The sequence below is a fragment of the Fukomys damarensis genome, unplaced genomic scaffold (genome assembly GCF_012274545.1).
Source record: "Fukomys damarensis isolate Sample0158 unplaced genomic scaffold, DMR_v1.0_HiC HiC_scaffold_8, whole genome shotgun sequence".
In the NCBI taxonomy this organism is placed as follows: domain Eukaryota; kingdom Metazoa; phylum Chordata; class Mammalia; order Rodentia; family Bathyergidae; genus Fukomys; species Fukomys damarensis.
In genome coordinates this window covers 3,024,360-3,040,048 of record NW_022900920.1, presented here as the reverse complement: position 1 = coordinate 3,040,048, position 15,689 = coordinate 3,024,360, and the positions used below count along the sequence as shown (strand labels likewise).

The window sequence follows — 15,689 nt, the reverse complement described above, 5'->3', positions numbered from 1 at the left end:
GGGAGCCGTCCCCCGTCGCCCTCCAGCTGTGGGCAGCCCTCCCGGAAGTGGAAAAGCGGTGAGGGTACCCGGGAGCGGGCCCCAGCCCCACCCTCGTGCACCGAGTGGCGGTGCTCGCAGCCGGCCGGCTACCCGGCGTCGCCTTGAGTTCTAGAAAACTTGATTTGGGAGTGAAAGTGCTTCGTGAACTGCAGCGTTGCGCGTGCCTGAAGGCTTTGAGCGAGGCCCACGGTGAAGGGTGACCCTCGCTCTGCTGAGACCCACTCCGGCGTTTAAATCCGGGCAAGGACAAAGGTCTGCCGGGCCTGGTGGCTCACGCCTATAATCCCGGCACTGAGGAGGCTGAGGCAGGGAGTCACCACAAGTTTGACAAAGGCCCTTGAGGCAGTTTTCCGTAAAGAAAGGAAATCAAGATGGTGAAAGCGGGCGCTGGAGTTTTTCCCAGGTTGGCCCTACACCGTCTGGAGCTCTCTTTTTTCAGACACCCGGGCCTCAGAGATTACCTTGTGGAGCAGAGCCGCTGTAACAAGCAAATCATAAAATGTAGAGTGTGAAGGTCTTATCCCAACAGCCTCGGCCTTTGCTGAAGAAAAGTAGAACATAAGGACGGCTGCAAAGCATCCCCTGCTGCCCAGAATGCGGTGTTAGGACCCCAGCTGGAGTTCTGTAGCAGAAGATGCTGAACCCTGAAAGAGTCCTTGTCTGGTGAACTCGTGCCTCTTGCTTGTTTACAGCATTAAGCTTTACATTGGTCCTGCCTTTTATCAAAATACAAATAATTCTGAAACTAGGAACCAATTTAGCCTATTGTTAGAAAAAGGGAAGCTGGGAAATAATAGTAGACAGTTCCCACTCCCTAATTATTTAAGAAAGCTTAGTTTGCTAAGCTTAGGGCCCAACCTGGCTAGTTGTGCCCATAACTCTGTAACCCTATAGGGTTGTAGGGCAGGGATTTGTTTACTTGTTTCCCAGTGCAAGACCAAGGCCTGAAGAAGTTGAAGTGATCTGGCAAAGCCAATGCTAGGACCCAGTCTCCAGTGCCTTTTCTGTTAGTTTGTTCCATTCCCAGTGTCCTCCCAGGATACCTACTCTCTTTTCTCATGAGGGAACACCTCCAACAACTTGGGATGGGCTTTGCCATCTCTCATCACTCAGCAAGCTCCTGGGGCTGCTCAGGCCCTCTTGCTGACCATACCCTGCCTGAGTGACCCACAGTGAAATGAGAGCTCCTAGTGGAAAGCAGGATGTAGGAACTAATGTTTGTGGGCACCTGCTCAGTGCAAAGGGTTCTGCTGGTTGGGTTCATGTTTTCTAATTTGGGGGTGGGGGGCCTGTGACCTCATAGCCCTTCCCCAGCTTGTCCATTCACAGGAATGGACAGCAGTGGGGACCAGAGACTGCTTGCCCTCATGCTCTCTCTGTCTCTCTGTCTTCATCACTTACAGGACCAAGGATGCTCTGCTGTTGTTTCATGAGCTGGTCACTGAGTTTGGCTTACTACAGCCCCTTCTGAAACTGGTTGCCTGAAGCTCTGATGTGCTACTTGCCAAGGTAGATGCTCTTCCCTTCCTTGGGCAGAGAGGAAGGCAGGCAGTACCATGCTGGGACCATGGAAGGCAGAATGAGGCAGGCAGAGTTCTCCTGGACCATGTACTCCTCCTTGGCCCACCCCTACTCCAGCTTTGCATCCTTATGTCACCTCTGTGTAGCATCCCTGTCATACCCTGCATCTAGGTGACCATCAAGGCCTTCTGAGTCTCTATGTCTCTTAAATAATTTTTTCCTCTCCATCAAGGAATAGGCCCACACCAAGCTAACTGGCCTTCCTGACATTAGTATGGCCCCTCGCCGGCCCCTTCCTGTCTGTCAGCCACAGCCTCCACGTCCCATAGCCAACTTGCGGAGAGGCTGGCCCCACAAACCTCAACTTCATCACATCCACTGAGTCCCAGAGCAGCCTCCTGCAGGTCTCCTGCCCTGTCTAGCAACTTCTCACTCCACTCCTCTGGCAGTTTCTGCCATAGTGTTTAGCAATCACACAGAAATAGGCTGAACACTTCAGTGTGCTGTTCTTTCTCCCCCGTTGGCCTGTAAAAGCAGGGTGGGGTGGGGGCAGTGCTCTAGAAGGCCGAGAAGAATGTAGTGAGAACTACTGAGCTAGGCTCAAAGGGGATCCTACACAGTACGATGGAGCCTAGGATCTTGAGATGCTGAGAACCTCCTCAGGAATTGGACACCCTCTTGTACAACAGTGAGAGCACAGCGTACGTGCACGGATAGCCTGATCACTCTATCTAATAGCACACTGATATTCACAAGGGGATTTGAAGCCCACGCCTGAGGTCTCTCTAGTTGTAAGCAGCAGACCTAGAGCTCTGGCCCGCCATGCTTAGGCTGCTCTAAGGTTGATAGCCTCAATGTCCTGCTGCAAAACGCCCCACCCAGGGAGGAGGGCACAGTGTAGAAGACTGTGTCGCCACCTGCTGAGTAAAATCCATTTCATACATTCAGCTATTATTGTGTGTGACACAAGCCAGCTGTAGTGACATGTGCCTATGATCCCAGGTACTCTAGAGGCTGAGATAGGAGGATCACAAGTTCAAGGCCAGTCTGGCAACTTACACCCTGTTTTTAAATGCAATACAATATAAAAGGGGAAGGGAATGTAGCTCAGTGGAAGAGCACTTTTCTGATATATGTAAAACCTTGCCCAAGGGAGCCATGGTCACTCCAGCAGTCAGCTAGTGCCTGATCTGGAGTGGAGGCAGCTAGTGCATCTTGGCCTCAGGGCAGTCCAGATACATTTTTCCTTCTAAATAGAAAACAAGGACCCGGCATTTAGCTCAGTGGTGCTGCTGCCTGCCTCACAAGCTCAAGGTCCTGAGTTCGATCCCTGGTACCAAAAAAAAGAAAACAAATCCAAAGAGGGGCACTCTTTCCAAAAAATAGAAGTGTGAGTGGTGGGGAAGGAGGTACACGAGGGCTAAAGATATTGGTGGTTGAAAAGCTAAAGTTTAACAGGCTTAATTAAGAAGGAATCAGGGACAAGGTCCTCAGCCCATTTCGGCCAAGAGCAGGAAGCTTTTGAATGAAATGTCTGTATGTTGTGTGTGCTGTGCTGAAATAAACTCCTCCTAAGCCTTGGGGCCCATTTTGGGGGCTGCTTTCTGTTCAGAGGGAAGAACGCATCTGGGCTGCCTAGAGGTACATAGCTGTTTCCACCCCAGACCAGTCACCAGCTGTCTGCAGTGAGTGAGCCTGGCTGCCTTGCGCAGTCCACCGTGTCCAGACCAAAGTCTGAGTCCTGTCCATACACTTGTTTCTGAGAGGCCTGAAGACCTCCTGGCTAACACAGAGGAAGGAGCCTCAGACTTAGCATCAGGCAGCAGGCCTGTGCCCGTGCCCTGCTGTAACGTGAGTAACTGAAGAGCCTTACTTTCCTGAGGGTCTAGGAAGGCCCTCCTGGTGGTATCTGGTGTGTAGAAAGGGTTCAGTGAATGTCTGCTGGAATTAGGCTCCTCTTCGTTATTCAGGCGAGCTCACAGAGGTGGGAGCCTGGGTGACCTTGACCTTTCTTTTCTCTGACAGATGAAATGCGTCTCGGTGGCCACTGAGGGTGCGGAAATCCTCTTCTACTGGACCGATGAGGAGTTTGAAGAGAGTCTCCGGCTGAAGTTTGGTCACTCAGAGAATGAGGCAGAAGAGGTGAGGGGATGGGTGCAAGGGAACAGAACAAAACTACCAGAATGCAAGGAGGTAGGAGGAGCTGTGTTCACCTCTCCCGGCCCCACCTGAGGAATACGCAGGACCTGTGAGTAAGCCTCATGATGTTATGTTGGTGATCCTTCTCCTCCACCCCATCAGGGTTCACTGGCCCAGTGAGGGCAAAAGAAGGATGAATTTTAATCTCACAGCTGAGAAGCTTGATGTCATCAGTTTCACTTAAAAACAGTGTACAGTTAGTGCATCAATTTCTAGTAGCCATATTTAAGTATAATTGATACACCATTATCTGTATGTATTTGATATGCTTCATATGTGTGTGTGTGTGTGTGTGTGTGTGTGTGTGTGTGATTCCAATGAACTTATCTATCACTCCAAAGTTCTGATTTCTCCTTTACCACCCCCACCCTCTAGCAACAACCGATCTACTTTCTGTCATGATTGGTCTGTATTTCTAGATGTGTAAAAAAAATCATACAGTATGCATGTAGGTTTCACTTTGTATTGTTTTGGTTTTTAGTCTGGCCTCTTTTGCTCAGTATAATACTTCAGTTCATCAGTATTGTAGCATGTATCAATCATTTGTTTCTTTTCATTGCTGAGTTATAGTTTATTGTCTCAATATGACACTGTTTGTTTATTCATTTACCTGCTTATTGACATTTGAATTATTTAGTTTTTTACTTTTACAAATAAAGCATCTATGAACATTCATGTACAAATCTCTGTATGGGTATATGCTTTCAGCATGGGTAAATATCCAAGATAGAATGAGTGGATCATGAAGGTACATGTTACTTTTTTTTTTTTTTTTTTTTTTTTTTTTTTTTTTTTTTTTGCTACCGGGGATCAAACTCAGGACCTTGTACTTGCAAGGCAGGCGGCAGCACCACTGAGCTAAATACCCAGCCTGCATGTTTAACTTTGAAAGGAACTACCAAACTTCTCTAAAGTGCTTGTATCTTTTACATTCCATCAGTAGTATGTAATTTCCAGTTCCTCTCACTAATACTTGGTATGGTCAGTCTTTTTAATTTTTGACATTCTAATAGATGTTTTCTAGATCTTGCTGTGTTTTTTCATTCGGTGACCACTGATTTTTGAGCATCTCTACATATATGTTAACTACAGGTTTTTGTACGCTTGCAGTTCGTCATGGTTACATTCATCATAGGGTGTTGGTACATGTTTAGAGCGTATCTTAATCCTTTTTATTCCCCTTCTCTTGCCTTTCCTCTACCCGCCCTCCATCTCTGGATCCCCTTCCCTTTTGCAGAAGGTCTATCTTCCCTATTGTCTATCTTTTATTTTGCTCTTTAAATTATTTCTAATTTCCATGTCTCATATAAGATAACCTATGTGTTATCTCAGCTTGTTTGTGTGATTTATTTCACTTAACATTGTGGTCTCAAGATACATCCATTTCCCTACAAATGACTCAAATATGACCTTCTTTATGCCAGAGTAGCACTACATTGTATATAAATTATGTTTTCTTTATTCTTCTGTTGGTGGACATATAGATTTAACTATGATGAGTTATGCTTCAATAAAGATGAGTGTGCATGTATCACTATAGTTTGTTTTTAACTCTTTCAGGAAGATATCTAGAAGGAGGCTAGCTGGGTCAAATAGAATTTCTAATTTTAGTTTTTGAGAAATCTTAATACTTATTTCCAACAATATAGAAGTGTTCCTTCTTTGCCACGGCCTGGCCAGCATTTGTTTGATTTCTTGATAGCCATTCTTTGTGGAGTAAGATGGAATCTCAGTGTTGTTTTAATTTACATTTTTCTGATAGATATGTTGAACATTTCTTCATGTATTGGCTATTTGTACTTCTGAAAAGTGTCTAATTCGTTTTAGTTCCCCCTTTTTGATTGGATCTTTTAGTTTGGGGACTATGATTTTTTTTTTTTTTTAGTTCTTTTATATTCAAGATATTAGTTCTCTGTCAGAGGAGTAGCTTTCTTGCCATATCTTCTACCCATTTTTTAATCATGTTGATTGCTTCTTCTGAGTTTTGAGAGTTTCTTATATATTCTCAAAGTCGTCTTTTATTAAATAATGCAAGTCTTTTATTAAATATATCTCTTGCAAGTCTTTTATTAAATATATCTTTAATATATGTAAGTCTTTTATTAAATATGTCTTTTGCAAATATTTTGTTCCAGGCTTTTCCACCTTGATATCTTGCAAAGAATGGCAGCTTTTTATTTTGATAGCTCCAATTTAACATTTTTGCTTTTATGGATCATGCTTTTGGCATCATATCTAAGAAACCTTTGCCTAACTCTAGGTCACAAAGAACCTTCTTCATATTTTCTCTGGAAGTTGTATAATTTGGGGGTTTTATTTGAGGCCTAATAATGCGTTTTGAACTTTTGAATATGGTGTGAAGTATGGATTGAAGGGTTTTGTTTTATTTTGTAAATGGACACCAGTTTACTACTCAAGAAGAAAATTGTCATTTCCCTCATATAATCTCCAGTCTTCATTTTAAAGCAGTAATTTATTTTGAAACTTTTTTTTTAGATTAATTTTGGGTTAAAAAATATTAGGGATTCAGTAGGGGGAGTTCTTGTATTTCCACAGCAACATGAAGGAACGAGCTGCCTCTCAGTGCCTTGCCTACTGTAATGGGCCTAATCACAGCTGAGCCCATTACATTTCAGCAGGTTATTCCACCGTTAATATCACTGATATTCTGATATCAGAGATCATGGACGTTAAAGTGATTTTATTTAAGCTAAAAATCAGATCTATCTCAGGCTCTTTTATTTTGTAGAAGTCAGTACATCTAAATTTTAAATAGTCCATGCGGTTCGGTGGCCTGCCTTGCAAGCACAAGGACCCGAGTTCAATCCCCGGTACCAAAAATAAATAAAATAAATTTTAGATAGTCCATTCCAGAACTGTTATTTCAACTAGATCAGTTTAAGAAAGAATGTTCCTCTTCCTCTTTGTTAAAAACCTGATACAAAAGCAAATCTTGATTTGTCAGCTCCTGAATGACTATTGTAAAGGAAAGAAGTGCTTAAAATTGTTATTTTTTTATGTATGCCACACATTATTTTTGTAGTCACATAAATAAGAGAATTTAATTGTATGAAATTTGGAAATGCAGTAAAATAATTTTTAAATGACCCATAACTCCACTACTCACAGTTTTTTGTTGTTTAATATACATGCTTTGGGCCTTTATCTTTTATATATTGGAGATCATACCACATTTAGTTTTATTTCCTGGGTTTATTTTATTTGCCATTCTCAAAAGCATAATTCATACTATCAGAATCATTATATTAGTATATGAATAAATGTATCATCATTTAACCATTTTCCCAATACTGGACATATATATCGTTTTGATTAGCTATCACCATTACTATAGGGAACATGTGCTTGAATTTTATCCTGTTATGATTATTCCTAAAAATAACATGAATCAAAAGCCATTTAAAGATGTAGCATTGTAGAATTCCACCAATTAATATGTGAGAATGCCCCTTTACAAATTTATCCCCCTCTGCCAGAAAATTCTTGCTGTACCTGTACAGAAAGCCACTACTTTTAAAATGAATTGCTGTGCACAGTCTGGATTTTTGAAAGTAACTTTTCTATTAATTTGTGACAGTTCAAAAAAATTGCACAGTGTGAATAATTTGCCAAGCATTTGTTCTTGCCTGTGTGGGGTGACAGTCCCTCAACAGATATACCCTGAGAATATGTCAGATATATCAGCCTCTGGGGATAAAGCAGTGAACATAGCAGTGTGATCCCCGCTCTTACAGAACGTGAGGTCTAAAGAGGGACATGCAGTGAAGCAGACGGCAAGTAAACCCCATGCGTTCAGGTGATGGTATGCGGATGGAAGACAGGACAGGGTTTGGGGAGTCGCTGAGGTGAGGTGGCCCAGGGGTTCAGGAAGGGAGCTGTGTAGGCTGAGACTGAATGATGGGGAGGATGTGAAAGGTTGACTGACAGTCTGAAGGGCTCAGACGCAAACCTGGGTTCCTGAATGTTGGCAAGAGAACATGCACCAGCGTACGGTCCCGCTTGTGTTGTCGATGCTGTGCCTACTGCGAGCCAGCTGCCTGGTGTTCCAGGCAAAAGGCTCCCTCCTTCGAGGGCCAAGTGAGGACGCCTTTTGTTGTTGTTGTTTTGTTCCTTCCTTTGGAGGGCAATGAAAATGGATGAAGGAGAGTTTATCAAATTGAATGCATCCTTTTTGTGGAAAATAGGAAAAACTCAGAAACTTTTTTTTAAAAATCATTTATGTTCCCTGTGTTGGCTTTCTTAATGCCTTTTCAGTACCTTGTTTTATGTATGCATTGTTAATACAGAACATCCTTTTAAAAATTGTGTCAAATATCCATGTCACTTAAACACTAATATCTTAAATAGCTGTGTAGAATCTCTCATCATTTAGATGTAATTTACTTATCTTTCTTTGATGCTGTACATTTTTCCAGTTGTTTGCAACTTTGAATCATATTGTAATAAACATATTTGTTTCTATCTTTAATCATTTGCATGAGGATAAAGTCCCCAAAGTGGTTTATTCCAAAAGATGACACATGCTTTGGTACATACAACAGTCTTCCTTAGAGCTAGTGAGTTATCCATTAAGTGCCCCAAACATTCCACTGTGGAATGCGGCAAATACTTAATATTTCCTTCCAGATTCAGAGCCTAAATAGTAGTTCACAGGCTAACTCCTGCCTTCCGAGTTACCACTCAAAGTGTAAGTGCAGCCTCTTTTTGTCCCCTCCCTATGAGAAGAATGATCCCCTTCCAGGCAGGTCTGCCACTGTGGAGCTCCTTGATGTTAAGTTTGGTTCATTCCTTTGTCACAGCATCTGACACCTAGGCTCTATCCCTTTCTTACCCTCTTGCAGCTGCCTGCGCTGGAGGACCAGCTCAGCACTCTCCTGGCCCCAGTCATCATATCCTCCATGACGATGCTGGAGAAGCTCTCGGATACGTACACCTGCTTCTCCACAGAAAATAGCAACTACCTGTATGTCCTTCACTTGGTGAGGATGTAGCCCTGTGGCCCACGTTCCTCTTCCTCCTGTTCCATGGGAGTCCACATGCCTCTCCCCTATCCTGCACTGCAGACTCCCCCGGAAGGCAGGAGCTGCATAATATCAAAACCTGATACCCAGTCTTACACTTAATTTACCAGTGAGATCAGGGCAGGTAGAGGTTGTGCCGTAGTGGCTGGCTGATGTTTTTATCTGTGCCTACAGTTTGGAGAATGCCTGTTCATTGCTATCAACGGAGACCACACTGAAAGCGAGGGAGACCTGCGGCGTAAGCTGTGCGTGCTCAAGTACCTGTTTGAGGTGCACTTCGGACTAGTAACTATGGACGGCCAGCTCATCCGAAAGGAGTGAGTCCTCAAGGAGGGTCCCCCTGTGTCCTCTGCTGAGCTCCCTTGTGTGGGGTCAGTCAGCCTTTGCCCAGCCTCAGTGAAATCACAGTTCCATACTCTGCCCCAATTATGTCTCTGGGTCAAGAAGCAGCGCTCAAAGGAGCTGTGAAAACCATCTTTTCTGAGCCTCTCATCTTATGTGGAAGCTGAAGGTAGAAAAGCTAAATAACTTGGCCTAGGGGTATCCCGTTGGTTGGTGACAACATCCAGCCTAGAAGTCTGAGCTCAGCATCCCTGTTATGTAGTCTGTCCACTGTCAACCTGAGGTGAGGAAGGAAATATGGATGTGGAAGAGTGAGGATCACGGTGGGGCTCTCCCCTGCTTCTCAGCACGGTAAGGAAGTCTCAGTTTGAAACCCTGCATCTTCTGAGTTTTCAAGTGACATGAGCACCCACATTGAGGCACTTACTATGTCTGCAGGTATCAGGTCGTGAGTTGTTTAGCTGTCACGGTGCTGATGGCCCGTGCTGTGGGCAGTGAATGCCCACATTTACCCATGCAGGTCTGACAGTGTTTGAGAGGGCTGCGCCTCTGTGTTTGGCCCAGATAATACGGCAGAGTTGTCTGTTTTTAGGGTTCTGTGGAGTACATGAGAGGCATAGAAAATGCAGTTACCTTCCTGGCTCCTTGTAGCTGGCTTCGATATGTCTGTGTGAAAGAGGCTGAGGAGTGATGAAATCATTTGCTCGGTGGCCTGACTCTTGGTTCCTGCAATGCTGCTTTGCCACGGCACACGTGAAACACAGCCCCTCTCTGCCCTGGGCTCTCCCATAGATGCAGTCACATGTCCTAAGCTCTCTGGCTCTGATGCTGGCCTGGGATAGGATCCTTGAGTTGGTTAGAAGTGACCACCTTTCTCATGGTGTCTCTGTGTTTCTGCCTCAGGCTAAGGCCCCCAGACCTGGGCCAGAGAGCCCAGATGTGGGCTCATTTCCAGAGCCTGTTGTGGACCTACAGCCGCCTGCGGGAAGAAGAGCAAAGCTTCGCTGTAGAGGTGACTGTGGGGCACTAAGGCCTCAGGCCTGGGAGGTATTGGGTTAGAAGGGGCAGCAGTCAGTTTGAAGACCATGTTTTCACCTTCATGATTAGGGCCACGGGCAGACAGTGAAATCTGTTTATCCAGAGTTGTTCTTTCTGTGCACACGGTAGGCCTTCCCACAGTAAACAGCTAGGTGCTGGGTGAAACTGACTTTTTGGTGCAGTTTTAGGTGCAGTTTTATTTCTGTAAATTACAGAAATAATTACAGATAGTGCCTTTAAACTTTCCTCCCACCCCCAAAAAAGTTATAGTGAGCTGAGATTAGAGTAGAAAGCAGTGAACAAAAGCAGCACTAAAGGAGACATTGCCCTGCATGCAGAGATACTCACACTACAGCCAGAGAACAGTCCTCAGCCAGCAGCACCATCAGGAGCTAAATCTGCCACTCCTCGGTTCAGCTGGGCTGATGACCTCAAGCGGCTTTGGTCAGTAGCACCACCAGGCGCCTTGTGGGAAAGACTCAGATTTTCTCTGTGGAGTAGTGGATCTCACCAGTGCCTGTCAGACTCATGTGGAAGGCTTGTTAAGTACAGATTGCTGGGCCTCACCCTCAGAGTTTCTCAGTGGGTCTAAGGTCAGGGCTCTAGAGTCTGCATTTCCAATGAATTCCCAGATCATGCTGAGTGTGCCAATCCAAGAGTCACACTTTGAAAACCATGGCTTTAGGGGACAGAATGAAACAGAAATGAGCTCACAGGTAAAGAAGTCAGATCTCACCCTTGAACACCCACACTCCTTTCTGTGTACTTCTTTGATCCTGCTTAATCTGCGTATGCCTTTTAAAAAAGGAGAGGGGAGAGAAAAAGGAGAAGAGGAAAAGGGGAAGAGGAAGAAGGAGAAGGAAGAAGAAGTCAGACGCACAAGAAAATAAGCCACCATGGGTGACAGGGGAAGTCAGGAAATCAATTACCGGTTCCAATAAACATGGGATATCTGCTATACACTAAGACATGAGCCAGGCCCTGATGAATGAAGATACAATCCCTGCCCTCAAGAACATTCAGCCATATGTGCAGACTAAAAATGTAGTAAAGTAGGTGCCACTTTTAAATTTCACATCAAAAATCCATGGTAACACAAAGGACGGAGTGGTCAGCTCTTTCTGGGACTCCAGGAAAGGCTTCTTGTAAGAAGTGACCTAATGCAGTTAGGACAAAATCCAGACTCCTCCCGAAATCCACCAGGCCTTGTATAAACAGTTGCTGCCTGTCTTGCCCAGCCTTATCTCAAGCCTCTCTTGTACTCACTCTGCATTGCTCACATGGGATTTCTTTCAGTTTCAGAAAAACTCTGAACAATATGTTAGTCATTAGCTCCATGTGGCTTTTGAAAACTTGAAATGTAGCTAGTCCAAATTAAGTTATGCTACACATGTAATATACACCAAATTGTGATGACTTAAAACAGAAAAGAATGTAAACCATCAGATTAATAATGCTTTTATATTATATATTGGTAATATTTTAGGTACATTAGACAATTTAAATTAATAATTAAATTAATTTCACCTGTTTCTTTTTACTAGAAATTGTTAAATTATGCATAGGATTCACCCCCTGCATTTTAGTTAAAGAGCAATGCTCTAAACTACACAACTCGGGGTCTTTGCACTTGCTCTTTCCTGGGCTTGCTATGTTCTTCCTTTGCTCTTTCTTTGGCAGACTTTCCAGTTCCTTAGATACCAGGTTAAAGATCACCTCCTCGGGGACATTCTTTGAACACCCTACCCAAGTAGGTCTCTGCTATTTTTCTCTAGCTTAGTACTGTGTATCCTTACTGAGCACATATCATATAGTTGGCTTAAATATTGTCTGCCTCGTCCACTAGAGTCTGCGGACCAGGCTGTGAGCTCGAGGCAGGCTGAGACCATACCAGTCATGGTCTCCATACTCCCAAATACCAAGTATGAACTCAGGACAGACTGAGTGTGTTGTGCTACAGCCGAAGGTGCTGGGCTTGCTCATGGCTTCCTTCCCTGACCAGGCTGTGGAGCGGCTAATCCACCCCCAGCTCTGTGAGCTGTGTATAGAGACACTAGAGCGGTATGTGGTCGAGGCCATCAACTCCAGCCCCTCACGGGGTGGTGAAGAGGCCTTACATGCCTTCCTGCTTGTGCACTCCAAGCTGCTGGCCTTCTACTCCAGGTGAGCCAAGCCCCAGCCCCGACCTGCGCCCTTCTTACTCTCTTTGCCTGAAAATCATGGCCTTTTGGCCCAGGAACCCCTACAATTTCCATGCAGCTCCCCAAGACTCTACTTCTACCCTCCCAGCCCCAGCCCCTCGCATCTCTGAGGCACTTCTTCCTGGAGCACTTTGTATACTCACCAAGGAGATCCATCTTTATGCTCTTACTGGTCTCTGGGGCTTCCCCATTGTTTTTTTTCCCACAACCGAATTTCATTCTAAAAACTGATGAGTTAATTTTGTTTATACCCATCTCCAGGAAGAATTAAGTTAGGCAGCCCGTGGGCACACTCGTTGGAGCAGTGCTGGGCTCCAAGCTGTGCTGACAGTTGCCCTGCTCTATCTCCACAGCCACACTGCAAGCTCCCTGCGCCCAGCCGACCTCCTTGCTCTCATCCTCCTGGTTCAGGACCTCCACCCCAGCGAGCATACGGTGGAGGAGGATGGTGATGCTCAGGTGTCAGGGCAGCGGGAGGCTACCAGGGAGATGGCTCAGAAAGCCTGCTTGGAGAGTGGTGGGCGGGCCCGGGGGCTGTGCTTGCCATGGCACCATCTGGGCAAGTGGGTGGGTATGGGGTTTTCCAGTGGAAAGGGAATTCTGAAAGACCAATAGTCTAGTGGGTTTAAAGGTGAAGATTTATAGAATTGGTCTTAGTTTGAAACCCAACGTCTCCCCTCAGCCTGTGAGCTAAGATTCCTTTATTTTGCAGTGTGAACAGTGGTGGTGTTGCCCTTGCAGGGTGTTATAAGGGATAAAAGAGACAAGGCACATAATACCGCAGCAGTGCCTGGGCAGAGCGAAGGCTCATTGTTAGCCAACATCTGGACATTGTTGTCATCAGTGGCAGGGAGGTGCTGCTTTGAAATGTGTTGGAGTTTCTCGCATTTTGGTGGTTCTGGAGAAAGAATAGACTGCCTAGAACTGACACCTCCCTGTAAACTCAGGACTGTACACCTTGGGCAGCACGTGGAAAAGGCTGGAGGGTCAAAGGGCTTCTCTGTGAAGTGCTGGGAGGCAGAGGACTGGTGGAGAGAAGCCAGATCAGATGTGCACTAACCAGTGTCTCCACCGTTCTCAAAGCCTTCCCCACAGAGAAGACCCTGGAGCAGCCAGAATATCCCTATGCAGCAGCCCCGGAACCCACGCACCTCAGACCAAACCAAGGACAGCCCTTCAGGGACGGTGTGTGCCACACCCCGAGCGAAGGACAGGGTGGAACTACCTCACTGAATGACTGGCCTCTCCCAGGAAAGCAGGGGCTGAGCCACCTGAGAGTCTCACCTGGCCCTTGGCCCTTCGTCTGAGCTGGCACTTCCCTCCCAGCAGGACACAGACAGCTTCTCCCTCCCTGAGGAGTACTTCACACCAGCTCCTTCCCCTGGGGAGCAGAGCTCAGGTGAGGCCTGCAGACAGCAGTGGTGGCAGCATGGGGAGGACGTCAGTGTGTAGCTGAGGAAACTTGTCTTACTGCTCAGTGGGTCCCCAGATGCCTCGTAAGGATCAAGCAGGGTGCTTGTTGTAGTCAGGGTTTTGGAAAGGAAAATACATTTAATACTGGACATATAATTTATAAGATTATTTTTGATATTTTCCCAAAAAGTCAAATACAAAGGAGTACAAAAGATTAACCGTACACTAGAGGCCCAAACAAGCCAGCCAAGGGCCTGGATCCCACGGCAGTGTCCCACACAAGTCCAGATAAAGGCTTAGAGTCAATTGTCCTCCGTTAGTCCAGCCAGTGGCCTAGAGCCCATGACAACGTCTCATGCTTGTCCATGTCCGGGTGCAGATCTGCACCTGGAAGGCCCAAAGGCCAATGGGAGAAGCCAAAAAACCTTCGCTGGTGGAATGAAGAATTTGCCACCAGGCTGAGGGATCTACATTGGAACCAGGAAGTGATGCTCAGGGAGAAGATTAGAGCTCCCTTGATGAGAATAGCAGCCATTCCCAGCAGCAGGAAGGCCCTGCGCTCCTCTAGTGAAAACAGCCAAGTTCACATCAGCCATCCACAGCAAGCTTCTCCTAGAAAATCAGCAGCCCACGATCTTCCCCAGTTTTCTTTCTATGGCTTATTGGCAGCAGTCCTCAGGTGGATCTTCCATGCCCAGACCACACTGATTCAGTTCACCTGGGCGTTACAAGTTGACCATTGATCCACCACAGTGCTCAGACTCCTGTAACAGCACAAGATGTTCTGTGGCCCCCTATCTTCTCTGCCAGCCCCAGCATGAATGCAAGGAATCCTAAGACTACTTACATGATCCATAAAACTTTCAATGACAAGTTGATTTCTTTTAAAATTTCATCTATATGTATATTTTCAACCTCATTCTTTTTTATAGCTAATTAAGTAAAATTAATCATTTGATTTCAAGTACATTTTAAAATATATTCAACCTCTAGTTTACCTTAACCTGTTTTTCCATAGTATGTGGATAAACAATAACAATGAACTATTAATATTCACAATGTTATGAACTAAAAAATATACCAAGTTGCTTAGAGAAGATAAGTCAAAGTCCAGATTGTCATCATCTCCGTGAGCATTACATAGATGTCTCTGAAGTTTTTAGGACAAAGGAGAGGATGCTGTTGGTTCACACTATCAGAAGAAAGGAGGCCAAAGTTGCAGAAGGAGAAATTTATCGGGGACAGTTTTGAAAGGAGTTTATCAAGTGGCTTCCTTAAAAAGTGGCCTCAGCCCAGACCCTCCTAGGGCACTCAGCTGGGGCCCAGCTGTGTCCTGTGCGCCTGGAGTTCAATTCAACCCACTGCTGTGCAGAGTCCTTGCCCCAGGTGCATCTGTACCCAACCTGGAGATCTTTAAAATCTTAGAACTGAGCCTGTGCCCCACGATTCTATTAATTGTTCAGGATTGTGGCCAGGGCCACAAGATTTTAAAAATCCCCCTAAATCTTTGTATTAAGCCAAGTTTGAACGCCATGAGGTTAAATGTTCTTAACTTTAGCTTCATGCGGCCTGGGAGCTTGTGACTGTGTGCCAGCTCATGTCTTTGTACCTTTACTGGGGTGAAGGATGGTGGCCATCTGCAGATTCTCTAGTTCTCCCTGAGTTCAGGTACACGGAGCAGCACAGCTTATAGATAATTTTTGTGGTTCCTTCTTGCCACCTCCTTCCCTCATGCATAAAAACCCTCCTCCTTGCTTTCACTCTTTGGTGTTTAGATTTTTATTTCCCAGAGCTTTAAATAGTGTTCCTCTCTGCACAGAACTCACAATTTAGAAATGGCTTCTTAAGTTGCACTCATCCTTTTTTTTTTTTTTTTTTTTTTTTTTTTTTT

The 15,689-nt window shown here is 45.2% G+C and overlaps 1 protein-coding gene across 4 annotated transcripts in view; it reads left to right on the top strand.

Moving 5' to 3' along the window:
• Hps1 (HPS1 biogenesis of lysosomal organelles complex 3 subunit 1) overlaps positions 1-15,689 on the top strand; it is a 24,944-nt gene continuing 9,255 nt past the window's right edge. Inside the window, exons 1-11 of one of the 4 annotated variants that reach the window (XM_010638517.2) lie at positions 1-58; positions 1,446-1,551; positions 3,176-3,414; positions 3,589-3,705; positions 8,625-8,762; positions 8,979-9,121; positions 10,050-10,158; positions 12,187-12,347; positions 12,739-12,844; positions 13,469-13,570; positions 13,715-13,784. In XM_010638517.2, coding sequence (XP_010636819.1) covers positions 3,589-3,705; positions 8,625-8,762; positions 8,979-9,121; positions 10,050-10,158; positions 12,187-12,347; positions 12,739-12,844; positions 13,469-13,570; positions 13,715-13,784 — 946 coding nt within the window. In that variant the 5' untranslated portion in view covers positions 1-58; positions 1,446-1,551; positions 3,176-3,414. The other 3 variants (XM_033761311.1, XM_033761313.1, XM_033761312.1) reach the window with 3 other exon arrangements.